The sequence below is a fragment of the Anguilla anguilla genome, chromosome 16 (genome assembly GCF_013347855.1).
Source record: "Anguilla anguilla isolate fAngAng1 chromosome 16, fAngAng1.pri, whole genome shotgun sequence".
NCBI classification, from domain to species: Eukaryota; Metazoa; Chordata; class Actinopteri; order Anguilliformes; family Anguillidae; genus Anguilla; species Anguilla anguilla.
In genome coordinates this window covers 9335193-9362574 of record NC_049216.1, presented here as the reverse complement: position 1 = coordinate 9362574, position 27382 = coordinate 9335193, and the positions used below count along the sequence as shown (strand labels likewise).

At 46.4% G+C, this 27382-nt stretch overlaps 1 protein-coding gene across 1 annotated transcript; it reads right to left on the bottom strand.

The window, feature by feature from the left end:
* Positions 1 to 10308: 10308 nt before the first annotated feature.
* Positions 10309 to 26584, bottom strand: LOC118215825 (thyrotropin-releasing hormone receptor-like). The gene is made up of 4 exons (XM_035396839.1): positions 25541 to 26584; positions 17789 to 18547; positions 15536 to 15950; positions 10309 to 14165 (listed from the first exon to the last, which is right to left on the bottom strand). Exons 2-4 carry the CDS (start codon positions 18172 to 18174, stop codon positions 13626 to 13628), a joined length of 1341 nt encoding a protein of 446 aa, XP_035252730.1. The 5' UTR covers positions 18175 to 18547; positions 25541 to 26584; the 3' UTR covers positions 10309 to 13625.
* Between the last annotated feature and the right edge of the window lie 798 nt (positions 26585 to 27382).

Below are 27382 nucleotides of genomic sequence, written 5' to 3'. Positions count from 1 at the left end.
AGGCTTTCTGATGGCATGTATTAATTAGCGGTGCAGCGTGGGTAATGTCTTGGCTGGGTTTACACGGAACATTAAGAATGACATCTCCCCTGCCTGTCTGCGGAATGTCTAATTAGCCTATGAAAACGGGAGAGCCGCACGCGCGATAAACTCGTTTTCATCCGCCGCCTCCCGCCCTCGCCGTTTTTTTTCGCGGTTGAGGAGCAGGGACGGGGGCCGTCGGGGAGGCTGAGAGACGCGCGAACGGAAAAGAGGGGAAGTTTACGGATGCTCTTCTTCACCCCCCCACCGACCTCCTGCGCCACTTCGTTTCCCAGTCAGCGGGTGTGTTCCTGAGAGATGTAATTAAATGAACTGACGGCAGGAAAATGAGAGATTATTTCGCTGTGTGTGATTACATGACATCCCACTCCCTCTCTGATTTAGGCATTTAATAAACAGAATTATCCTGAGAAATGTTTTATTAATTAAGTCTCCCTCTCTTTCTTTCTGTCCCCCTGGTGTCAGAATCTGAACAACTCCAAGCACTACACTAATAATTTTGTTTCTGGGATGATACCTTTCTTTGATGGAGTCCATGCATGTTCTCCCCATTTCCCCAGTGTCATCACTGTCTCTGTCGTTAACCTCTTCATTTCCATCAGGGGTATTCTGTGTGTCTGTCACACCTCGCTGCCTCTGTCGGCAGCTGCCATTGGCTGCAATCCTAATCTGTCACACTTCACCGGGTCTGCCAGTGGCAGCCGTTGGCTGGATCCAGGATCATTGTCACTCAAACATCATATACACAACAGATTGTCATTGTGTCCATTGTTAGCATTTTTTAAATCCATCAACGACACAAATAACGATTGTCAGTATGCTTGTCATGGCAAGAATCCAGCGAACAAAATCCATCGTCATTTTTAGTCCCAGAAACTTGCTAACACGGAGAAACCTCGATTGAATGTCCATTATTTACTTGGAAATTTTCCTGGAGAAATGAAAGGACACACATTGTTTCCCCTGTGTAAGCAAACCATATCTTTTCCAGTGCACATGCTGAAAACATATACATGAAGGGTTAAATGTACAGTAATTTGTGACACAATGACCAGTAAAAAGCGAATTTGACTCTCACACAGGGCATTAAAAAATGTGTCCATTAAAAAAAAATCTATGATTTTATTATTTGTCAACTCTACTAATGTTGCAGCTCTTAAAGATCGGGGCTATTCTTCCTTCACTCCTGTAATCAGGGCCTAGTAACCCATACTCAAAATGCGATGGAACAGTTTTTTTGGGATCTCTTTTGTAATACCATCAGTACTGCATTTCCTGATTGGACACCCTGTAGTCTTTCATCAAGCACTGGGCTGGTGATAAGAGAGTTTTAAATAACCAATTCCTGTGGTTTAGTTTTTCCTCAGAAACTGAGTAACTCTTTATAGAGCTGGTCCGTGTTTACCCTGTTTCTCTCCATATTTTTTTAGCTAGTTCCTAATGCTTTAATTTATGGCACATATACTTTTCCTTTCTTCTGATACACTGGTCTCAGTACACTTCTCGGCTTGCTTACCAGACATCTCCAACTGGATGGCAAACCATCACTACTGAACATGGCTAAAACTGATATGTTCTACTTCCCAGCAAATTCTCCCCCCTGCTAGACCTTTCCCTCATTCCGGATAGCACTGCAACAGACCTGGGTCAAATACATATTTGTTTTGAATTCAAATACTTCTCTGTGCTCTGTTGATCTTGCCTAGTGTAATTGAGCCTGCCAATATGACCAGGAGGCAGGGTTTGCACTTTTTGTGAGTATTTCATTGGTTCCAATACACCAGACAAGATCAGTAAAGCTTAGAAAATATTTGAATCCAAAACAAATACGTATTTGACCCAGGTCTGCACTGCAGTGTCATCCTCTTCATCTGCTTCATCGGGAAGCTCAGAGTGGTACTTGCAGATCCTTCCTGTATGAAATCCGGAGAATCTCTTCCTTCCTCACCACCTGTTCAGCCCAGCTCTTTGTCTGGGTGCTGGTCATCTCCCATCTGGACTGCTGCAGCTCCCTCCTTGCTGGTCTGACCGCCTCCACCACTGGACCTCTGCAGCTCATCCAGAATGCTGCAGCCCACCCGATCTACATTCTCCCCAGGCTCAGCCATGTCACTCCCCTTCTCGTGTCCCTACCCCGACCGACTACCGATATCAGCTCACACCGAACTCACAACCTCAGTGCTGGCCTGTCAGGCATCTCAAGGGACAGCTTTGATACGGCTTCGGAAAGATTACCAGGCCCTACTCGTTCTGCTACCTCTGGGTGCCTGACCCTTCCTCTCTCCCCATGGTCGTCCCGGGCACATCTCCCGTCTGTTCTGCCCCCCTCCCTCCCCCTCGGTGGTGGAATGAGCTCCTCATTTGCAGTTGGGATGGCAGCAACCCTGCCCAACTTCTGACACAGACTGAACACCCACCTCTTCAGACTACACCATAGGTTCCCTGTCCATCCGTAATAATCCTTTTTCTTTCTTTGGATTTTCTCTTTTGATAATGTCTTAGCTGTCAGAAGATCGGTTAGCTGTGTAGTGGAATTAACTTTAGTTTAGAATGTCACTTCTTTTGTTCGTGCTTTCTGTGCCCTATTGGTGTTGTCACAGGTTAGTGTTCCTGGCACAGGCACTGATGTTCTCCACTATTGTAAGTTGCTCTGAACAAGAGCATCCGTGAAGTGATTATTATGTACTGTGATGTTTCCATTTTTCACAAAACTGTTTAGCAAAACAGTTGTTGCTGAACTACTCATTTTACATCTTTCTGTTTTCTGAAGTCATAGCATTCTTTGTCATTAATGGGCTGACTATTGAAATGAGTGATTTTAGTTTGATTGTGAACGCTCTGAAAAATAAAAAAATACAATGCACTGAATACCAGCAAACGATGGGAAATAGGAAACGCCACACTGTGGTTTTTGCCTTTTTTGTTTGTCCGTAATAATGATGTTGATTAACTGATAATGTTGATAATGTTGTAAATAATTTCCAAAAAATGGGTTTATGCCCTTGGGGGCTCTCGTAATGAGACTGGCAGTGTGCCTGTCTAGTCATTTAGGTTTCTAATTTAGGCTCCTTTCCTTAGATCCCCTGGGCATGCTTCAGTGTTCATTTTATGGGGTATTTCCTCATTGTAATATGAATATTCATACGAGAGATATAGATATTTCACAATGCAAAATATACTTTTTCAGCACTGACATTCTTAAAATAATTTGAAACCGTTTTTTTTTATGTTGTTTGTTATTTGTCAGCTTTGACTTGACCCAAACTGAAATGCCACCTGAGTCTCTTCCACAGAGTACAGATGGCTTTTTGATGGATGGGATCATTAGGAGACAGTGAACAAATAGTTCAGCCAACTCCAGTCCTTTAGGGTAGCTATTTCATTCTGTAACATTCGGAGTTGATGTAGAAATAGATATAGATTCATTTATGCCTTCAGTGTTGCGTGTGCAAAAATGTATTTTCTCAGTAGCGGTGTGGGCTTGGTTGGCTAATTTATTCACATCAATTGTTTTGCTCTGTTTTACCTGCCATCGATTTCTCATTCACAGTGTGCAATCAGTGGGTGACAGCCAAAATTCGATTCTTGTTTCTGTTTTGCACTGTCTCGGTACTGCTATACCGTTTCTTAAAGGTGCTATACCGTTTCTTAAAGGGGCTATACCGTTTCTTAAAGGGGCTATACCGTTTCTTAAAGGGGCTATACCGTTTCTTAAAGGGGCTATACCGTTTCTTAAAGGGGCTATACCGTTTCTTAAAGGGGCTATACCGTTTCTTAAAGGCTGGTTTGATCTATGCGCCCACGTCAGGGAGTTCACTGAGCACGGACTCCGGGAGCTGACCTCTGATTGGCCCGTAAGCAGATCACTGAGGGGCCAGAGAATTTTTCTGACAGGTTGTGCGTGAACTCTGCGCACACGGAAAGATTTTTAGTGCTTCAGCACCATTCACTTTAGGGAACAGAACAGTAATTAATACTCCTGTACACTGGCTGAGCCATTGGGATTGAATGGAGCCTTGTAACTGAAGCTTTAAAACAAACAAATTTCCCATAAACATTACCAACCAATGGTGACTGACCTCCAAACAGAAATATTCACATAAGACATGAATATAAATGACTTTGTGTCAGCCCAGCTGGTTTTCAGGTGTTACGTGTGGTTTTTTTTTTTTTTTTAAACATTGGGCAGAACAGTCCACAGTCCAACCTTGGTATTTCAGGCTTTATACATGCAGAAAGTAGAGAAGATGGGGGGGGGGGCGGGGAATCATATACAGGCTGCACCTCCCATCTCAGTGTGACTTCTTCTTTGTTTTTTCACAAACTCTCTGTCTCTGACATTCGTTGATATCCGTTAAAAGGGGGAAATGTTAATCCACTGGCACTGTTTGTGACGTAAACCGCCATTGATAGCGCACGTCACTGTGTGGGCACAGTGAAGCCCCTGAGTCATGCTGTGATTAAGGCTTGATGTCTTGTCAGTCCTGTTTTATAATTATATTCCTTAAAATTTGCATGATTTCATGCGCACTCATGATGTAGTTATGCTTTTTACGTTCTTAGTTTACCGTGATATAATGTACATTTGCGAGTATTTATTATGCTATTGTAGTGCTCTTTGACTTATGTAATGTGAGAACTTATTGCCTGCAGGTATGTAAAGGCTGTGAAATGCCAGTAATTGTTTTAATGTGATGGAGAAATACTGACATTTGTTTCAGCTTCTCTAACCGCCTCTTTTTTTTCCAGATCGTCTCCTTTGTTGTGATTAACGCTAGTAAGAGGTTTCAGTTGGCAGGGTGTTTTTAGTGTCTTTCAAAAAGACGTTCCCTGTGAAATGAAAGGCTTTGAGCAGCTTGAACCTGAAGTTTATTCGAGCGAGAGTAATCTGATGAATTAAGTACTTTTGTGTTCTTCACCCTAGTATGAAATGTAGGTGGTTTTGTTTAGTCTGTAGAGCGCAGGTGTTTTTGTTTGGTACGTAGACAAATTTAGTGTGTCTCCTTTGCCTGCTGACTGAATACCACATGCAGTCTTGTTTAGTATGCAGACATTTAATGGCAGGCATTCTTGTTTAGTATGTAGTGTTTTTGACAGAGATGGAGACAGAGAGAGTGCGTGCCAACAGAACTTTCGGGATATTTTACGGCTGCAGTTTAGAAGAAGCTTCAGAACAGCAATGGTTTAATTTGAGCCCCCCCCCCCCCCCGCTGCCCCATGTAGAGTTTACAGATGAACACATTCATCTCTCTCTACACCACACAGCCTGCCCGACATGCCTGCACTCAGACCAGTATCACTGTAACCCAACATGCCTGCACTCAGACCAGTATCACTGTAACCCAACATGCCTGCACACAGACCAGTATCACTGTAACCCAACATGCCTGCACTCAGACCAGTATCACTGTAACCCAGCATGCCTGCACTCAAACCAGTATCACTGTAACCCAACATGCCTGCACTCAGACCAGTATCACTGTATCAGAGTCAGTGTGCTGGGAGCGTGAGCCTCAGTACTGCTGAGCTGAGAACAGCTTCAGCATTGCAGTCGTGAACATTAAGGCTGCATTCACACCAGATCAGGCAATGCGGCACCTTGCCACAGGGTTGTGAGGAGGTGTGGGCGTGTCACTACATGGCCCATTTGTGTGACGTCATGTTGTGAACTTTAACCCCCCCCCCCCTCCATTTCCTGTCCGCAAACTCAAACAAATGGACACAAACCGAAGGAAGCTTCTTGCTATCGTTTTGCAGCGTAGATTGCAAGCCAGACGCAGACGTCGAAGCTGGGTAAACGAAATAAACCAAGCGAGGACACAACTGGGAGAGTATCATCGTTTGGTCCATGAACTCTGCCTGGATAGCGCCCGGTTTCAGCTATATTCCAGTCTCTCTTCCATATCTACACAGTTGCTCGGTAAACAGCGGAATGCTACATGGTAATTTAAACAAGGCTCTTCTTCCCGTGGGCGTCTTCCGCTCCGATCGCCGGCTTACGTGATTGGCCACCGCAGCGTGACGTCAGGTTGCGTTACGGCAAAAGTTGATTCTGGTTCTACTTCTTCCCGCACGGCCGCTGCGGTTTTTTTCTGCACCCCATGCGGTCCCCACTCCCGCAGCCTAAACACACTACCCCGTTCAGATGAATGGGAGGACGGCCGTTTTTCCCCGCATTGCCGGATCTGGTCTGAATGCAGCCTAACCTCAGCTGGATACGCCACCTGGGAGCCCCTCTCCTCATTATTCTTTTATTGTAGCAACATGCGAGGGTGGGGCGAGGATGGGGGGGGTGTGTGTGTGTGTGTGGAGATTGGCAGTCAGTATGTGCCCACCTTCCCCCCCCCCTCACCCCCCCACCACCACCCTCCCACCCCAGTGTCAGAGATGAGTCCTTGGAGGAGCCGGGAGGAAAAGATGTGATTAGTTTAAGGCTGAAGTGGGTCTCCTGCCGTGCCCTGTGGGGAATGTTAATGCAGAATCACACAATGGCAGCGGTTCAGAATCTGGCTGCGCTGATTGGCTTTCATTAGAGCTGCCACAATCAGCCTTAAAAATGCAGATTTAAGTGCGACTGTCTGACGACTATAACTGGGGATTCATCTGGAGACAGGTGTTCGAGCGCCGCCGCTTCCCCCTCTCCTTAAAAGCATGGCGAGTGGAGGCTTCTCCCATGGCTGTAGTGCTCTACATTTCAGATTGCTCTCACTGCGGTCACTGTGTGCTCATTAAATGGTCATTGTGCCATCTCTGTGTGGTCATTAAATGGTCATTGTGCCATCTCTGTGTGGTCATTATATGGTCATTGTGCAGTCACTGTATCGTCAGTATGTGGTCACTGCGGTCACTGTGTGGTCGTTATATGGTCATTGTGCAGCCACTGTATCGTCAGTATGTGGTCACTGTGGTCTCTGTGTGGTGCCACTGAGGCAGAGGTACAGATGTGCTTCCTTCTTGGTATTTTGAACAATTCAAAAAATGATTAAGCTGAAAATATGCCTGATCTTGTTTCCTACCTGTCAATAAAGGTGGTTGACTCCATCTTCCATGAAGTTCCATCTGAAGAAATGACGGGCAGTTCCCTCCAGGTGTGAGTTGAGTGTACATGCTCCTCATTTCTCCCTACTAGCACCTGATGAATGCCCCACATTGCTCTTCTTTCTAACCTGATCTTTCATCCCTATAGAGGGTCCATTTCCAAGTCCACCATACTTGGACTTTTAAGGCTTTAATAGTGATAGTATTTAGCCATCCAGGGTACACTTGCTGTGACATTGTATCTATAGCTGCTGTTAATCATTGTAGCTGCAGGTGAACTGTGCCTCTTGTGCCTACAGTGTTTCGAGCGTAGCAGTGGATACCAAATCCTGACTCTTGTTATGTTGACAGTATGCTGGCTGTTGCTTTAATACTGCAGAATGTTGATAATCACTACAAGTGAATTGCAACTATTGTTACAGTGTGCTGACTGTAGCTATGGTTACAGTGTGCTGACTGTTGCTCCAGTATCGCAGTGTGCTGACTGTAGCTATGGTTGCAGTGTGTTTCAGGGAAACTGCACCCGGGGATACCTCTTCCCATTTCCCAATAAAATTAAGATTTGATCATTTTCCCAGTAAGCACACACGTCAGAACAATGTAATCAAATTCAACGGTACGACATAGTATTTAGAGTGTTTGCTCACTGGCCCTACATCCCCACAACGTCGCTGTTTGCCGTCCGGCCTCATAGAGTCAATGAGCAAACGATCTAGATACTACATCGTAACGATGAATTTGATTACATCATGCAGACGTCACGGTGACCATGTGTGCTTACTGGCTTACGATGATGATAACTGAAGACAGGAATGACCGCGAGGGGGGTTTAAGTAACGAGGGGCCGGCTCTACGGCGCCGAAACGTTTCGTGTGTTTTGCCCCAGGCCTTCGCCGCCTGGCTCTCTGCGGTCCTGACAGCCCCGCTGCCAATCACGGCGCAGATGAGGATGTCATGTGACAGGTGTGTGATGAGGTGTCGAGGGGACAGGTGTAACTCACACCGCAGGTATGAGGCACGCTGGGCCTTCCAGTCTGCCAGATGTTCAGGGCTGTGTCAGGGGAGAACTGGGGAGGGGTGGATAAATGGGGGCGGGGGGGGTGTGGTGCTGGGAGCATCACTGCATGACAACACCCTTTCTTTATCCTTTATTCTTGTCTTCTGTTTTGCCAGTTTACCACTATACCTCTATTTACAGATTAAGCAGATGATTAAATCCAGTAAATCACATTCAGTGTCTTCAGTTGTATAGAAAAATGATTTCATTAGTTTAATAAAATACATTATGCGTTGAACTTTGATGTTGGACAGGTGCACTTGCTCCGTTATTGGCTTGATATAATGCCATAGACTTTACTAAGACGTACGGAGGCTAACGTTACCTCTTTCTAACACTGTGGGCAGTGGCAATTAACACTAGAAGCACCAAAACAGCCAGCATGGTTAGCTGATTTGTCAACATTCAATTGGTCTGTAATACCATGTGACTTCCCACCCATGTCTTTTACTAAAAAATTCTGTTGAATATTTTGACATTCTTACAAAAAAAACCCCATAAATACCACTGAACTAAAAACACTGCTAAACTCTTATGCCTGAAAATGTCTGGAATGTCATTAGATGACTGTTAAATGCAGTGTGTGCATATGACCCTGTTCAGTTGTTTATCTAGGAAGCGAGAGAGAATACTATGTTGCCCAGCAACTAATGTTGTTTATAGTATGCTATGCTAACGTACCATTTCGCTCCGACACAGTCACCGTGAGTAGAACGAGTGAGAAAGAGAGATTTGCCTGTGGCTGCGTATGCGGAGCTGGAGGAAGTCGACTCAGAGACAAATGGCTCATGAATTTGTGATGACGGTGAGCGGCAGAGCTAGAGGCCCCTGCGCCAAAGAGATTATCTGTCAGCGACACCAGACCTTCTGCCGACTATTCCAAACTGTACCAGCTGCGCCGGTCACGCCGTTGTCATCAATGGCTTTGGGGGTGTGTGTGGGTATTAGCAATTTTGTGTGGAGTGTATGTGTGAGTGAGAGAGAGTGTGCTTTTTTGGGGGGTGGGGGTGGGGGGGTGGTGCGTGGTTGTGTGGATTTTTTCACGCCCACCTCTACCCACTGTGCTCCCTCACAGGGACCTTGGAACTCTCATTAATAATAGAGAGCGAGAGAAAGAGAGAATGGGAAGACAGAGGAGAGGGGGAGCGAGAGGGGAGTGAGGGACAGGAAGAGAGAGGTGGGGAGAGTGAGAGATGGACAGACAGACAGACAGAAACAGCGAGAGAGAGAGAGAGAGAGAGAGAGAGAGAGAGAGAGAGAGACTGGTGCGGTAGTTATCTGGTTGCGGCTGGTTTTGTCTGGGGATAGCGTGCCCGTTTCAGCCTGTCTGACTCACGGCACAAGATGCAGCAAGACACTTCAACACCTCAGTCACCTGGACTGACTACATATAAAATACTTTAACTATCTATGGTGTAACATTTCAAAACACTCAGATACCTGTTTTCAGCAAAATGCTACTAACCAAAACATAAAAAACATATGAGAGAATTTCTTCCTCAATACTGGTGCAAGTAGAGGGTTAAAAAAAAAAACTGCAGCGATTTTGCTGGTGTGTAAAGAATTTAAGTATTTCAAGTAATTATTTGACCCAGGTCTGACCTGAGCATAATGAGCCTGTCACTGTTACACCGGCCACACACCTGAATTCAACACACCTGCCACTTGTACACAGCTAAAGGGTGTGGTCCAGGTGTGTATTTTTGCTGTAGAGCACCACCTAGCTGCACATATATTTAACATATTTATTCACGCTTTTCACTGCTCCTTTTCCACGTATTCCCTTTGCTTTTGAAACACTGAAACGTCTGAGTGAGACTCGTGAGTGTGAATTCCTGTATAAACACAGTGTGGCTGATTCGCAGGGCTACATAATCGCGTGCTGGACAGGGATGCCGTCTCAGTGTTGCCTGTCATGAAGAGACCCGCCCTGTCCGGTTAGCAAAGCTTTGAGCGAAAGCCGTACTGTTTGGGCAGCAGAATTACTGACAGTGCTGAGGTGCTGTTCTCTGTCAGGTAGCGAATTAGCAGCTCCCGTCTGTATTTTTCATCTTGAATTTCGCCAGGCATTCAATCCCATCCCCGGTTCCAGGTTATCTCTCTGACTAATGAGGTCACCTGATAAGTGCGCGAGAAAATTAATGAATATCCCCTGACCTATAGCCCACAGATACAGTACCATAACCAGCATTCCATCGGCACAGATACCAATTAACTAGATGTCTCTTTTCAAATGGCCTCTTCTGTTTTACATGATCCTTAATGATTAATTTATCGGGGTTGGATAGCGAGGCCACAAAATAATGTGCAACTATTTTAAAAGAATAAAGAAGAAATAAGTCTTTGATAAAGTCAAACGGTTGGCTGCACTTTTAATCAGTGACACTGATCGGAAGGGACAAACATGTTTTTCCACTAATTTCCACAGAATGACACACAGACGTTCATATTTATTTATTTCGTCATGCCTCTTGGCAGCGTGTATACTGTTGGTATGTTGTTTCTTGGACTCGTCAGAACAGTGACGCCCCCTCGGAAAACCAGAATTACATTATCTAAACAGTGACGCGATGCCGTGAAACAGATAAGGAAATAACACACATGGGCTGTGATTTATCTCGTGGGACATTTCCACTAGTAGTCTGCCTACATTTTGTTCATCTATGATTTGTGACATGCGCGATTTGTGCCACACAAACCAATTGCCTGTAGCTGTGCTATGTCTGTTTAAATATACGCGTGTGTAATCTTGAGTCTGTAACCTGAACCTTTAACCTTTTTAACTTCCTCATTTTCTAGACCCCTCTCTGCTGTCGTCTTTCCGAAATACACCATAAAAAGGTAGCCTACTTGAGAGCTGTGGTACTAGCGGGATCACTGACCTACTACAGTCGTGAAGAGAGGAGATGGGACGCGACTCTCGGCTGAAATAATAGGGAGATTTGCGATAAGAATGCAGTGTCTGAGTTTCGCCTGCTGTTGGGAATAATACGTCGCGGGTTTATCAGCGTATTTCGGCGGCTCTGCGCGAGATATCTCCTCTCTCACCCTGGCGCGCTCAGATCGCATAGATCTTATTCCCCCTTGCCACCCTTTTTCAATACCGCGTTGAATGCATTCTTCTGTGTCATTTTAAAAAGCCTGTTAAAAAGTCGAGTGGAGGAGAACAAAGGTTCGGGTTCCATTATTTGCGTACTGAAGCTCAGTGACCTTCCTCTCAGAGAGAGGCTTCTTTATCACCCGCTGAACGAGCACCACTCTTTCGGGTCGGACGGCTGTTCTCTGGGGCGGTCTTTATATATCCCTCCAGTCTAATCATGGGTAAAAAACGGTCAAATCCACTAACTGACCACCGCCTGGCCCGTGCTTCACCTGTTTACTTCGGATCAGAGTTATTTGTTGTCAGTGGTCTGGAGAGAATGATTCTTTTTTTGAAATACGTTTTTGAGATCTCTCAGATATCCTCAGTATTACTGAATGAGAAAGGTCAGAGTGTGTGCCTGAAAGACCCAAGTGACTGTTGAGAGGGAAAATAAGACCAGAATTCAGGGAAGCGGAGACATGGGAGGGTGTTATATGCACCTGGACTACAGTTCCCAAAACCCACTTTTTCTGAACTCACCCTTATGAACTTTGAACATACTGAAAATATTTTGAAATAAAATAAACTATCAGATATTGCAGCACTTCAAGATGTATGGACAAATACATAGATTAAAAGCAATCCAAAATTCATTAAATTATAGTCTCTGGGCAAATTAACATATTCAGGGCCAAGAAGAATAGGGTTTGGGCTGGTTCTGGGCTCAGTGGGTTGGGCTGGTTCTGGGCTCAGTGGATTGGGCTGGTTGTGGGCTCAGTGGATTGGGCTGGTTGTGGGCTCAGTGGATTGGGCTGGTTGTGGGCTCAGTGGATTGGGCTGGTTCTGGGGTCAGTGGATTGGGCTGGTTGTGGGCTCAGTGGATTGGGCTGGTTGTGGGCTCAGTGGATTGGGCTGGTTGTGGGCTCAGTGGATTGGGCTGGTTGTGGGCTCAGTGGATTGGGCTGGTTCTGGGCTCAGTGGATTGGGCTGGTTGTGGGCTCAGTGGATTGGGCTGGTTCTGGGCTCAGTGGATTGGGCTGGTTGTGGGCTCAGTGGATTGGGCTGGTTCTGGGGTCAGTGGATTGGGCTGGTTCTGGGCTCAGACCCAGGCCATTTCTGGGCTCAGTGTTGCTGGGGCTAATTTCCTCACGGCTGTTGTGTTAATGCTGTTTTATACTCACAGAAGTGAGGAACTGTGGGGGCGAACGAGAACTCCGGGTCTCTGTGAAACCGCAATTTCGTTTAATTTTCATTTCGAGTCTCGGTTAATTCCCTCACTTCCATTACAACTTATTCACAATAAGCTCATCTCTCATTTTCACAGAAAAATTAATCCTAAAGCTCTCCAGAACAAAAAAAATAAATCTTCGCAATTTAGAAAAGATCTGTCTTTAAATCCTGAAGAACTCAATTATTTTCAGATTTTATGAGAAGACCACAATTAAACTGGTTGTAATTATAGAAAGACAATGAAAGACAAGAAATCCAAATTTTATAAAGTTAGACAAGAAATGTTTTTTCTCACGTTTATTACATTTTGACAAAACTATAATGCATGTAGTACTGTAAGCGAATACTGTACGTCACAGACTGGCACAAAACTTATAGATCTTCTGCAGATCTGCAGATTCTCACTGTTCAGATACAAATTCAGACAAAGAACTTTGGAAAATACACTACTGGCACAATATCAAGATCAATAAATAAAATTGTTTCAACCAAACAGTGACGTACCTAAATCCTTAATACTGGAGAAATCATTGGAACAATTAGTGATGCAGTGTCAGCAGGGTAAAATGACTGTGCTGTAATCTGTCCTGGTGGCACAGACTGGTATGTAAACGGTATACTGACACACTGGGGTTCAGACCCTGTGCAATCACTTAAGTGAACCCCGCCCTGCGTAGAGAGGACACGCCCCCTAAGTGAACCCCGCCCTGTGTAGAGAGGACATGCCCCCTAAGTGAACCCCGCCCTGCGAAGAGAGGACACGCCCCCTAAGTGAACCCCGCCCTGCGTAGAGAGGACATGCCCCCTGTGTGAACCCCGCCCTGCGTAGAGAGGACATGCCCCCTATGTGAACCCCGCCCTGCGTAGAGAGGACATGCCCCCTAAGTGAACCCCGCCCTGTGTAGAGAGGACATGCCCCCTGTGTGAACCCCGCCCTGCTTGGAGAGGACACCCCACCTATAACCATAAGGTGTTCCATTCGGAGTGAAATCACAGAACAGTACTGCTGTGTACTCTGTGATTTAAACTGCGAAATGTGTGATGTAATTGCGAGGGATGTATATACTGACAGACAGGCAGTGTGACTATTTGTAAATGTGAGGAAAAAAAGTTCCCTTTTGTTTTTATTGTATCTGTGTTAATAATAATAATAATAATAATAATAATAATAATAAGTCACACAGAACTGTGGTTCATCTCTTCCTCCTTCTTCTCCTCTGTGCTGGGCGTGGCCTTTTCCGCATCAGTGGGCGTGTCTTCCCCTGCAGTGGGCGTGTCCTTTTCCACATCAGTAGGCGTGTCTTTCCCTGCAGTGGGCGTGTCCTTCTTCCAGCAATCCGAGATCCCGGCGTCTCCCTGCTCCTTTCCCCGCTTATCCGTCTCCGCGGCGACCCTCCCGCCCGGCTGCTCCCTGCCGTTGGTGGCGGGGCCGTGGTTGACGCTGTGGCCGACGGTGAGCGCGGAGGGGGTCCGGCGGTGCGCGGCCTGGGCCTGGCAGCGGTACAGGCTCCGGAAGGCGGAGCGGAAGCGCTGCGACATGGCGTTGTACACCACCGGGTTGATGGCGCTGTTGGCGTAGATGCAGGTCCGGCAGAACAGCAGGAACCAGGCGTCCAGGTAGGGCGTGGCCACGAAGGAGTTGACCAGCACCAGCGTGCGGTAGGGCATCCACAGCAGGGCGAACAGGACCACCACCACCGCCAGCATCTTTGTCACCTGAAATCACAGGTAATCAGAGCGCCAATTTAGTCAGGAAAATGGCGGGCATTGTCGGGCTGAATGGCCTGTTCTCGTCATTATGTTATGTTATACTATGTTATGAGGAAGAGGTATATAAGTTTACAGTATATATTCAGGCATGCACTTATTGCCGCTATATGCAGCTTTACGTGAAATGATATGAAAAGTGATGATAGCAGGAACGGCAGTAATGATGAATGGACCAGAGGCTGTAAATTTGTCGGTCGTATTTGACATTGTAGCTGCATGGGGGGCTGGGGGTGGGGGTGGGGGTGGGGCAGTTAGGCCGAGCGGCGGGGCTACAGGCCAAGGAGCGGAGTTGCCATAGCATCACGGGAGCAGAATGAGAGCCTGGAGCAGTGGTCCACCGTGTCGTTAAACCTCCCAATGTATCTCTTGCTTCACATGGCTGTGACCACGGCAACGGAACACTTTACAGAACACTCGCTCAAAACAGAACTCCAGAAGAGATGGCATTGGGGGAAATGCACTTCCCCGACAAGAAAGCGAAAAAGCAGGACAAAAAAAGCAACGTACGCAACGTCCAGCTTTCTCGCGATGGGTCAGGTGTGCTTCCCCCTGCCAGCGTTCGCCACTGTAAATTTTAAAAAGCCTCCTCTGATTTATTCATCTTGTTTTGAAGTTGGCATGCTGTCATTCATCATGCAAGATGAATAACCAGGGAGACCAGTGGAGGCTGGAGGAGGTTCAGATGTGTGTGTTTCTGCCAATCCCTGCTGACCACTTTGGCCCTCTTTCACAGGGAAGTCACGCATCTCCAAATGTCTGAGCACGGAGGAACAGGTTAATTAAGGGGCGTTGTGGTAATGGGGAGAGCAGTTTTATTAAAAAGCGCTAACCTTTCTGCGTGCCCTTTGTTAGCCGCTCTGGACAGGAGCGGTCGGTTGGCTAATAAATGGCTTAATGCAAAGTAAATCTCAGCCAGTGTTTGCAGCAGTCCAGCTACAGAGCAGCAGCTAACGGTGTAAGTTTACTTGAAGAGCAGCAGCTAATGGTGGGTGGAGTTTACTTAAAGAGCAGCAGCTAATGGTGGGTGGAGTTTACTTAAAGAGCAGCAGCTAATGGTGGGTGGAGTTTAGTTAAAGAGCAGCAGCTAATGGTGGGTGGAGTTTACTTAAAGAGCAGCAGCTAATGGTGGGTGGAGTTTAGTTAAAGAGCAGCAGCTAATGGTGGGAGGAGTTTACTTAAAGAGCAGCAGCTAATGGTGGGAGGAGTTTACTTAAGGGTGGGAGGAGCTTAGTTGCAGAGAAGTTAAATGATGGGCACAGACACACCATGTTTTTCTCTCGAGAAGAGAAGCCACACCGGTTTCTGACGCTACGCACCTGCTTCCGGGACGACAGGGCGCTGCGGGGGCGGGCGCGGCGGCTGCCCTTGGCGGCGGCGCCGGACGGCTCCCGGCAGCTGCGGCGCAGCGTGGTGCCGCTGGCCGAGGGGGAGGGGTGGGGCAGCGAGCTGAGGCAGAGCGCGCGCGCGATCAGGGCGTACAGCGCGATGGCCAGCAGCAGCGGCAGGACGTAGAAGATGGCGAAGTCGATGAGGTAGACGGGCAGGTAGAGGTCGCGCGACACCCGGTAGCCGCACTGCACCCGCCGGTCGGCGGTCACCTGGATGTCCACCAGGAAGAACCAGAGCAGGCAGTAGACGCAGGTGAGCGCCCACACGCCCGCGATGATGCGCTTGGCCCGCGACACCGTGCACACCGTCTGCGCCGTCATGGGGTGGCAGATGGCGATGTACCTTCAGACGGGAACAGCGAACGCTCGCTGAGAGAGCGCCAGGTTTTAGGGGCCCTCGTGGAACCCCTGAACTCTGGCTGCAGACACACAGCAAACCCCCCACAACTTTCACCAGAACACAGAGAGACCTGCTACCTCATCCTCAAACTCAGTAAACCCCACAACTTTCACCAGAACACAGAGAGACCTGCTAACCCATCCTCACACACAGCAAAGCACTCGACCCCAGCCTTCAACACAAAGTAAACCCAATGACTCCATCCATGCCCACACTGAACCCCCATGACTCTGAGAATAGTTCTATCTATGAAATATGTTTATTGACAGCATGCCTGCGACTTGCAGAGCAGCACACAGTCAGTTTTAGTGTAGCTAAGTGACGGGATGGTTATAGACTGCTGGGATAATAGCGGCTTATTGCGCAGCAGCGACCCCTGCTGATCAATCGGGTGCTGGCAAGTCTGTCACTTGAGCTGCATGTGAAGAATCTTCCTCCGACTCACGTCTGTGTGAGCTTGACTTGAATTGTGGTTCAAGAAGCTGCGGTTTAGAAGCAGCGGCTATCACCTGCTTCGGAGGAGTGCACATGCTTGCCTGTACTGTCCTGAATCAACAGTAGGGATTGAGCATTGTCATTGGGAAGAAAAAGAGGAAAAAGCATTAAAATATGCCAATTGCTGCTTTCGTGGTGATGTCTTTCAACCAATCAGAGCACACTTAAAGTCTCATCATTTCTTACAATTACCTCATACTATCAACCTAAAGCAGGCAATGCAATTTACTGAGCCAGCAGCTCATTTTTCATGCTTCTGTTAATTATGACTTCAGATGCTAATACGTACTGAAGCCTGGGGGGTCTGTGGCTTGGATAGCTGACATCCAGGCGGGATTCTGGGGGTTATGTTTGCACCGTTCCTCAAACCAAACAAATAAAGAGGAATGTTTGCTGTGGATCTGGCTCTCTGGACCACACGCAGCCAACTGGCCGTCCAGAGGCGAGACAGAAACTGGAGCCAGTATACAAATACTGCTCATGCACAGAAACACAATGGCACCCCGAAGAGCCAACAGGAATGCTCCAGCATTAGCCAGCAGCGATAGCCCAACTAAGCGATCCGCTAAGCTGGCCCGTAGTGTGCTTTTCTGTTTGGCAAGTAACATGCGGCAACTTGTTGTCACATATTTGTCCATACTAATGCATCCGACCGTATGCCAAACGGCTAGCCACTGCTGGCTCCAGAAGCAAAGACATCTGTTTGGAAGAATCTAACTGACTTTTACAATGCAGACAATCTGCTTCTGACTGATGTGATAGTGTTACAGATAGAGACTCAACTAATGAAAAGATAGACTTGTGTGGCAAAAGTCTGTCTCTATGGCAACAGCACAGTGTGTGATGCTGTCCATCTCTATGGCAACACACCACAATGTGTGACACTGTCTGGCGTCTATGGCAACACACCGCAATGTGCATCACCGTCTTGCCTCAATGGTATCACACCACAATGTGTTATACTGTCTTGTCTCTACGATAACACACCACAACGTGTTACACTGTCATGTCCCAACGGAAACACACCACAATGTGTTACACTGTCTTGTCTCCACGGTAACTCACCACAATGTGCTAAGCTGTCTTGTCTCCATGGTAACACACCATAATGTGCTACACTGTCTTGTCCGCACGGTAACACACCACAATATGTTACACTGTCTTGTCTCCACGGGAACACACCACAATGTGCTACACTGTCTTGTCTCTACGATAGCACACTGTCTCCATGGCAGCACACTGCTCTGTGTGAACCGTCGATGGTTCAGCCAGGTGTTTGCTCTCACCTCTCCACGGTGAAGGCGGTGATGGAGCAGGAGGACACGTTGATGCCCAGGTACTGGAAGTAGGTGATGCCCAGGCAGCCGGCGTGCCCGTACACCCAGGTGCCCGTCAGGCTGTCGGAGACGTTGGGCAGGCCGGCGGCCACCAGCACGATGAGGTCGGCCACCGCCAGGCTGACCAGGTAGCAGTTGGTGGGTGTGCGCATGTGGCGGCTGGTGAGGACCACCAGCACCACCATGATGTTTCCCACAATGCCCACGCAGCAGACCAGCAGCACCAGGAACACCGACACCGTCTTATACTGCAGCGACTGGGACACCTGCTCCACCACGCTCACCGACAGGTTGGTCGGGCTCTGGACCCTGGAGCTGGAGTTCTCTGACAACATTTTGTGTGTGTGTGTGTGTGTGTGTCTTGTGTGCGCGTGTGTTTGTGCGTGTATGTGTGCGTGTGTTTGTGCGTCTATGTGTGTGCGTGCGTGCGTGTGTGTGCGTGTGTGTGTTTGTCCGTGTGTCTGTGAATGTGTGAACACGTGTACTTATGTATCTGTGAATGTACCTGTATGTTTATGCCTGTGCATATACGTGTGTGTATATGTATGGGTGTGTGTTTGGTTTTTGCCCGCGTATGCAGCAGGTAGTGTGTACTACAGGAGCATGGTGTGCTTGAGTGTTTTCCTGTGGTATTGTGCTCTGCTGGGGTAACTGTAGGTGCATTAATGTGTGCGGAATGTCTGTTGATATCTCTGCCAGCCGAAGCTCCTGCAAAAGAGGGAAAAGGTCAACGTGCGGGATGCCGTCACCGCGCGGCTCCCATGATACCCCCGCGCCGATTAACGAGACGCTTGTTTATCTCACGCCTACCCACGATGCACCGCTCCGGCGCGTCTGTCCCGCCGTCGCCGTGGGAATGGGCGCTGACATCTACCCTTTAGCTTTACCCCTATCTCCGCGGCGCACCTGCCAGGGGCCGATCCGCTCCCAGTTCGGCTCCCCAAATATCTCCTCCCGCACGCGAGCGGGGGGAGCGCCGAACGCTAACCTTTGAAAGCGGATAATCCAGCCTTGCCATTCGCTGATTAAAACCACCGCGTTCGTTCGCTCTGGGGGTTTGATGCCGAAACTGCTGTGGGAAACTCGGAGACCAGGTCTTCCTCGCTTGTGTTTCCAGCGCCAGTGACTAATGGAAAACGATGCGAGATTTATCGTTTTTTATGAATCATGTTTGCCTTATATTAAAACAGCGTTGAGGCCAAAGTGAGAGATGTGATGCATATGCACCTGCCTGAAGTGCAGGAATGTGAATCACAGGGTTTTGGGGGGGGGGGTGTATTGGGGGGTGGGTGGTGAGATTTCATCACAGCATTCATAAAAATTAACCCAGAGCCTCTTGAATTTCGCCGTTTCCCACAAATTGTACGTGTTCTTTTCATCGAAATGTTTGGCCGAAGAGACGTGTGGTTCTGCGGGGGCGTTTTACTGAAACTCTGGAAAAACAGCTGGAGTGGTGGAGCGGGCTCACGCGTGTCCCTGAGGCTTACTGATTGAGTTAAGTTGTGAAAAACACGGCAGCGGTGCGTCTCATTAGCTTCAGTAAACCTTGTTGTGGCGTTGTGGTGCAGTTTCTGAGCAGAACGAGGTTGTCTACTTTGCTGGGGTAGTACAGAGCACCCCCTGCTGGTGAGTTCGGGGACAGCGGGGGGACAGGAGGCGAGGGAAGGGGTCTCATGCTCCTTGCCCTTGACCAAGGCACTGGCCTCAGAACTGGAGTTGGTCCCCGGCCGCTGCACTGTGGCTGCCCACTGCTCCTAAGTAACTCTGGATGGGTCAAATGCAGAGGACAAATTACCCCCACGGGGTTCAATAGAAGCATATCTTATCTCATTTTGTGTTTTTACAGCACAGCGGAGGGGAAAGCACCTCAGCAGCATGGGCTTTGTCGCTCTGTGGTTGTCATGTCTGAGACGATATATCGCAGAGCAATCTCTGAGCAGGAGGTACCCAAGCAGAGACCAAACTGTCTGTATGTCTGTGGCGGGCTGCAGGAGTCCAGCGTGCTGGCCAATCGTAGCCACTCCTGACCTCTGTTCCAATTCTGCCTTTCTGGAAGCTTCTTCCACTGGCCCTTATCTCCAAGCAGGAGAGCAGCTGGGGTTTCTGCACCAGAAAAAAGGGGGTTTTGAACCTAAGCTTTATCTGAAATTTCATTCCCTTACCGGCAAACAGGCTCTGCTATTTGCCACTTCAGAAAGCAGAAATGCTTCTCGCAAATAATGGCTTCTCTCCTCTCTCCTCTCTTAATTTTCTGAATTTCACGGTGAAAAACTATTTATGAGTGATGGGATATACAATGCGACAAAACCGGCACTCCGTGTTCGTTCAAGATAAGACTGCCAACATCAAAATTTCAGGTTAAAACGAACACTGTTGCTTTGAGAAGGACTGGGGGGGGGGGGGCACTGCGATGTGATTTTCCAGCACTCCGAGGAGTGTTTCTAAAGCACTTCAGTTTGGTGTGGCAGAATCACCCAAATCACCGGCGGTAGTTTCCCTCAATTTAAGGTTTTCAAAGTGCTTCATTTTCAAGTATGCCTGCCTCCAGTTCACCTCAGGTTGTTGCTCTGCGTGTCCACAGTGAATCCCGCGGTGTTGCTCGGCGAAATGCAATTTGCACACGGGCGGATTCTGTCTGATAATTCGGGTAATTTCGCTTGTCTATTTTAGTTACCGAGACAGCCGGCGACACGCGATGTGTGTGCGAGTACAGAAAACGCCACCAAAACGGTTTCCCTTCAAATATTAGGACTCTCGGCTAGGCGTGTTTTTGCAGGTGGCTGAAGCGACGCAGTTAATCTGAGAACGGCGCAGGGCTCCTCAGACGGGGGCCGGCTCTGCCATAACCCAGCAGGGGGCAGGCGGCCGGCTGGGTTCACTCAGCAGCGTCTGTGCCTCTCCGATCCCCGGGGCAGTCCGCGCTGGTTAAGAGAGGCGCTCCGTCAGCGTGAAGCGCACTCTGATGGGGCCGCTTGCAGCGCGGGAAACGAGACGCCGCTCTCTCGACAGGCAGCAAAAAACAGGTGAATGTAATCAAGCCAAGATGACAACTCAGTTTTTTCTGGGTTTGCCTTTGTGTTGTGCTCGCGCCCTGCGTCCACGGGGTCAGGAAATCACCAGCCCTCGTCGGGCTCCCTGTGATAAAGCCTCTTCACTGAATTGTAAATCCATATTTTTCGTGTAGAAACATCCCGTCACTAATCCGTAAATCATGTGAACAACTTTTCTAACTTAACAGTCCAGAGAGACTGTATTGCTTCAGTCTACACCACTCGTTTTTGCAACAAAACACACACCAAACTAGATTTTTTTGCTGCAATAGTCGTGTGGCACTGAATTTTGTTAATGACTTCTGATTTCATAAGTGCAGAGTTAACAAAAGACTAAGAAAATCTTTGTACTGTGATGATGTATGACTTTAATAAAAATATAAAAAGGGCAATGTTTAACTTCTAATGGTAGGGTCACTCCAGGAAAAGTCATAAAATGTCATGCTAAAAAAAATTCTTTCAAGGGTTTTCACTACTGTTATACTGTAGGACCGATTCATTTTTTAACCCTGAGGAGAACATGGAGGGTTCATTTCGTTATCATTCCAGATCTGATTTTACAAGTTTCCAAATTAGCCTCCATTTTCATTTTTCAATTTTTAAGTTTTTATTAAGCTATTAATAGCACAGTAGCCCTAGCAAGATAAATATAGTCATATTTATAACTGTAACTCTCTTGGGTTGCTGTTATGTCTGGTTGGTTCTGTGGCACCCCTTGTGGTTGTATGGAGTCCTTCAGTGTGATGAAATGACTATAAAATAATCTCACCCCCGAGAACCACCTAATTCATGAAATGGGTGAGAGGCGTCTGTTTATGGACCTCTCACAGTTTAATATGACGCATTGGGTTCAGTGAAAGTGCGCCCTGGGCTTTCTGTCCAATAGCATTAACGCAGCGATCGCAATGCAACACCGCAGTGTGCGCAGGGACAGAACCTCGAAGGCTTCCATACGGGGACTCCACCTCCCATAGGGCCGAGTCACAGAGGGTCACAGAGTGTCACTGAGGGTCCGCATCGCAGTCAGGACGGACGTTTCTCCAGAGAGGGCTGCGGTCAGCTGAGTTTTTGATGTGATGCGACTGTGGGGCTGATTGTGATGCAATTGTGATGCGACTGTGGTACTGATTGTGATGCGACTGTGATGCGATTGTGGGGCTGATTGTGATGCAATTGTGGGGCTGATTGTGATGTGATTGTGATGCGACTGTGGGGCTGATTTTGATGTGATTGTGATGCGATTGTGGGGCTGATTGTGATGCGATTGTGGGGCTGATTGTGGGGCTGATTGTGATGCGATTGTGGGGCTGATTGTGATGCGATTGTGGGGCTGATTGTGATGCGATTGTGGGGCTGATTGTGATGCAATTGTGGGGCTGATTGTGGGGCTGATTGTGATGCGATTGTGGGGCTGATTGTGATGCGATTGTGGGGCTGATTGTGATGCGATTGTGGGACTGACTGTGATGCGATTGTGGGGCTGATTGTGATGCGATTGTGATGCGACTGTGGGGCTGATTGTGATGTGACTGTGCGGCTGATTTTGATGCGATTGTGATGCGACTGTGGGGCTGATTGTGATGCGATTGTGGGGCTGATTGTGATGCGATTGTGATGCGACTGTGGGGCTGATTGTGATGCGACTGTGGGGCTGATTGTGATGCGATTGTGGGGCTGATTGTGATGCGATTGTAATGCGAATGTGGGGCTGATTTTGAGACGACAGCCCCCAGGCTGATCTGAGGATGAAGTGGCAGTGGGAAGACTCATGCAGTGTGTGATATTGCTCAGTCTGTTCTTTTTATTCATGCATATATTTATTCCAGCGGGGAACTGGAAATAATTGTATGTTACACGACTGCTTGTAATTTATATACAAACTAGTTCACACACACACACACACACACACACACACACACTCTGAGCTCCATAATGTTTGGAACAACAACATATTTATCTTGATTTTCACATATGGTTAAAGTGCAGATTCTCAGCTTTTATTTAATTATATTTTTAAACATTTTGGTTTCACCATGTAGAAATCTCAGCACTTATATATAGACAGCTTATTATAGATAGCCCCCCCTCCCATTTCAGGACAGCATAATGCTTGGGATATATCAATGTTATATAAATGAAAGTATCACATGTAGTACTTTGCTGCATATCCTTTGTATGCAATGGCTACTTGAAATCTGTGACCCATAGACATTATGAGGTGCTGACTATCTTCTCTGGTGATACTCTGCCAGGCTCCCGCTTGTTTCAGGGGTTTGTTGCGTGAAGTTTCCTCTCCGGAAAATGAAACACATGTTCACTTGGATTCAGATCAGGTACCTGACTTGGCCAGTCAATAATTTGACAGTTTTTGGCTTTGAAAAACCTTTGTTGCTTTTCAATATGTTTGGGAGTATTGTCTTGTTGTAGGATGAAGTGCCATCCAATGATTGAGCCAGTACCTGAGGCAGCTGTATATGCTGAAATCATAACACCCCCGCCACCTGTTTCACACATGCGGTGGTATGCAGTTCTCTATGGACCTTGCTGTGTGCCTTGGGGCATTGTCATGCTGAAACAGGAAAGGGCCTTCCCCAAACTGTTGGGGAAGTACATTATTGTCTAGAATGTGATAGCATGCTGTAGGATTAAAATTTGCCTTCACTGAAACTAAGGGGCCTTGCCCAAACCATGAAAAACAGAACAAAGGATGTCCAGATATATATATATATACTGGTTTTATACTATATATAAGCTGATGGCTTTTGACTAGGCAGTTCTGGGCTTGGTTAGTAGCTGCTTGGATGGCTCATAGCAGTTTGGTCCAACAAATTTTCTCTGAAAGTAGTGTTGACATAAAAATATCAAGGAGCTCTGGTAAAAACCAGGTGCACCCTGTTGGAATATAACTCCACATAGAGACTAATTTGGAGGTAAATTCAGTTTGTGTGCTAATTTTACTTGCAGACACATCCAAAATGAGTTTAATACAATCGATCACTTAGATCAGAGCCACCCAATTATGTTCCTGGATATCAAGTGTCCTGTAGGTTTTCACTCCAACCCTAACAAATCAAACCTCATTCGACAGCTCTAGCTGAGAGATCTAGTTGAGTTGCAAATGAGTTGAATCAGGTATGCCAAATCAAAGGGTTGAAATGAAAACCTGCAGGGTGGTAGATCTCCAGGAACAGGGTTGGGCAGGGGCAGCACTGACTTTGATCGTAGACATGCTACTGGGCTGGTAGGGGGCAATGTTCCCTCTTTACCAAGTTTAAAATGGTGGGTGATAACACACAGGTTTTTGGTAGCGGAGCTGAGTTTCCCCCCATAACACTGTAAAGTCCTTTGAGAGAAATGTTACAAAAGTGCTATGTAAAAGCAAATCTATACAGACATTTTTAACATATCTATAGAGACAGGTTCATAAAGTCCCGTGTGTCCTCTGTAATGCTCTACAACACTATGCAAGCATCCCAGTAAATTTATCTTCGGCTGGCTATCTGTTGCACTGATGCTTCAAGGCACCCCTCCTTTTGATAAGATGTCTGTTTACATCACGTTTTAGTAAATTCCACACCTCCACACATTATCCTTCCAGCCAAACAAAACATGCTTATTGAAATGTACTCTTAATTAAACAAATGGCATGCGATATACTGAATCATGACTTAATTTATGCCATTATTGCCCACATTAATAACCATATATTTTATGCATTGTCGAAGATGCAACAGAAGAAATTCCAGTATAAATACTTATGTCCGTCTACACATGTAAAAGAAAAAAAAACGCATGTTACATATTTCGTTTTCCAAAACCTCAAAGGGAAATATTTTACGCTTGCTTCTAAAATAACACATACCTCCTCTCTTACATTTGCAGCTGTTAAATCCGACTAATTCATTAGTATTTAAACATTCACCGTGTTACAACATTACAATTAAAATATGTAATGACGGATAAATAAGGTCATATTTTAACATATCGTGTATTTTAGTGGAAAATCACCACCAGCTATTCTGTAATTATATATGACAATACAGTATATACATGTGATATTGCATGTTTTGTCACTTCTATTACAATAATACTATAATAGTAATCTGTCATTCCGAGGCATATGTTCTCACTGCAACCAGCAAATAAGACAAATTAGAGGTGTACTTGGTAAATCTGGTATCATTATCTCTGTGCATGATTGATCTACTTGGCCTTGTCATTGAACTGCGTAAATCTAAAGTCTTATTTGTCAAAGACCACGCTTATTTATGCATCCGTGTTTCAGAAATGTCATGCGCAATACAAATATCATACTTACAGTAGTCTATATTCAATGCACTGCGTTTACATTTGTTAAGGGGGAAAGCCCAGAATATGCAGTTTACGTTTCAAAAAACACTTTATGTCTTTTTTTCCCCATAGAAGCCCAATAGTGATGATGTTTAGTTCACAAAGTTAGGGCGCCTGCAACAGTACAGACAGCAAGCTATTGGTCAGAAGTAGCCTATAGCTCAGCCTTTCCTGCTAAACAATCTTCACAATAGGAAATTCATGAAACGTAGCATTTATAATATATGTTTTTCTCGAGCCATCAGTGATAGTCCGTACCACGGAGGGTTCAAATAGCCAAGAATTCATAAATCGCACGTACCTGACACCCATGCTTGCTTCTTTTTGAACGTCAGATTCACGCTGAAACCAACGAGTGCGATCTTTCCCCCGGTGATTCGCAATTAACTTTAAACCGCAGAATTCCGTTCTTTTGCTTTTATCGATGCTAAGTTCTGCGCTGTAAGGTGCGCGTACACCTGCCACTCGAGCGCAGTCTCCACTCAAGCTTCTTGTGCCAGCCCGCCCGGCGCGTGTCCCTGTACCTCCGCTGTGCAGTTTTGCCTCTCGGTGACATTTATGAAGACATACTTGTCATCTGACTTGACAACAGCGCAATGGGAGTGTGCAGCTTACTCCGAAAGCACACCGAGGGCGCGTTCACCCTCATCTCTTTGCCAATTTCATATTATTGAGAGAGAGAGAGAGAGAGAGAGAGAGACTTTAATACGAAAGGTAGTGTGCTGCACCACTTATTCTATATTCAAATTTATTAAGACTCGAGTAGTAATGTCAGCTGATAATCTCATAAATCCTACAATTTTCTAAACTAAAATGAACATTTTTGTGTGTGTCTGTGTTAGTGTGTATGTGTGTGTGTGGGTGGGGGGGTTCTTCCATCAAAAGAAAAGGCTGGACTGCATCCCTAATGTAATTAAATAAGAACGCTGCAATTAATCACGTAGGTTAATTACTGTACATCTTTTTTCAATTTTAGTAGTCAATGGCCTTACCCATATTGACATAGTATAATTAAACAGGGTATTTTCATAAAGACAGACAACACAAAGGGAAGTACACAACTGCTCTAGCAGGGGAACAAAGACACTGATCTGTTTGCAATGTTTGTGGAGAAATAAAAAGGTCCAATTCCATTTCCCCCCACCTTCAGTGTTGTACAATTCTATATTTGTAGTGGTCTCCATCTAGTGGTAAGAATGAGTACGAAAATCAGTTTGCGCCAGTGTGAATCTTTTTTGTGTGTTAATTTACTTTGACTTAAGGTTTCACCAGCTGGCTTCCCTGTGGACACCAGCCAGTTCTAAGCACAACTGGACCTTGAGTCACATGCAGCCCTTATCTTGATTCCATATCTCACTGTCTTGCAGGGTACATACTGCCAAATGGGACAACAGCCTCTGAAAGGAACCAGTCATGTGTCCACTGTGACTTCAGGCCAAGGATTGCACAGGCACAGTAAGTGCTCCACCCACTTAACACACTCATCCAGAATAGGCGACAGTTTGCCTTCCTCGCCCAGCAGGGCTGCGTCCGAATAGTGTTTTTTGCTGAGGAAGGTTCCTAACTGAGTGAATTGACCTGGAAGTATCTAAGTGGCAGCCATAATAAGAGCTGGTTGAATTCTCTAAAAGCTAAGGAAAGGTGCTTCAGTGCTTCCTTTCTCCTTTAGCATAGGGAACACTGGACCGTCCTTACCGAAAGGAAAGGAGATAATGCCATCCCACATTTCCTTGCAGCAGCAACATTTAAAGTGACATTAATTTGACCGTTCACAAAAAAAAACGATCAACATGACTGAGTTGTGTGGTGGTTCTTAAGCTAATATAAGCATTGGCTCATAATCAGATCATAATCAGCATATTAACCATAACACAGAAGTCTGTTTTTCAAGAAAAATGAATTACTCAGATGATGTTTTTAATTCAACATGTTTGAAACTTAAGAATGATGATATGTACAGGAGTAGATTTGTAGGCCTAACATGTTATGCCTATCTTGCATTCAATTTAACAATTATTTTCATACAATCATACTAATTGGGATTCATGTCGATAAATATGAGTGGACAGGAGAGTGAGCGTGAGTAACCATTCTCAATGTGACAATTATTTCATTTCACTTTTATGACGGTGGTAAAATTTCA

Coding starts and splice junctions, on each gene's coding strand:
- LOC118215825 (XM_035396839.1), bottom strand. CDS start 18,174: ATGTTGTCAGAGAACTCCAGCTCCAGGGTCCAGAGCCCGACCAACCTG. Junction 15,951..17,788: donor ACCGCCTTCACCGTGGAGAG/GTGAGAGCAAAC, acceptor TCCCGTCTGAAG/GTACATCGCCATCTGCCACC. Junction 14,166..15,535: donor CCCTGTCGTCCCGGAAGCAG/GTGCGTAGCGTC, acceptor CTGTGATTTCAG/GTGACAAAGATGCTGGCGGT.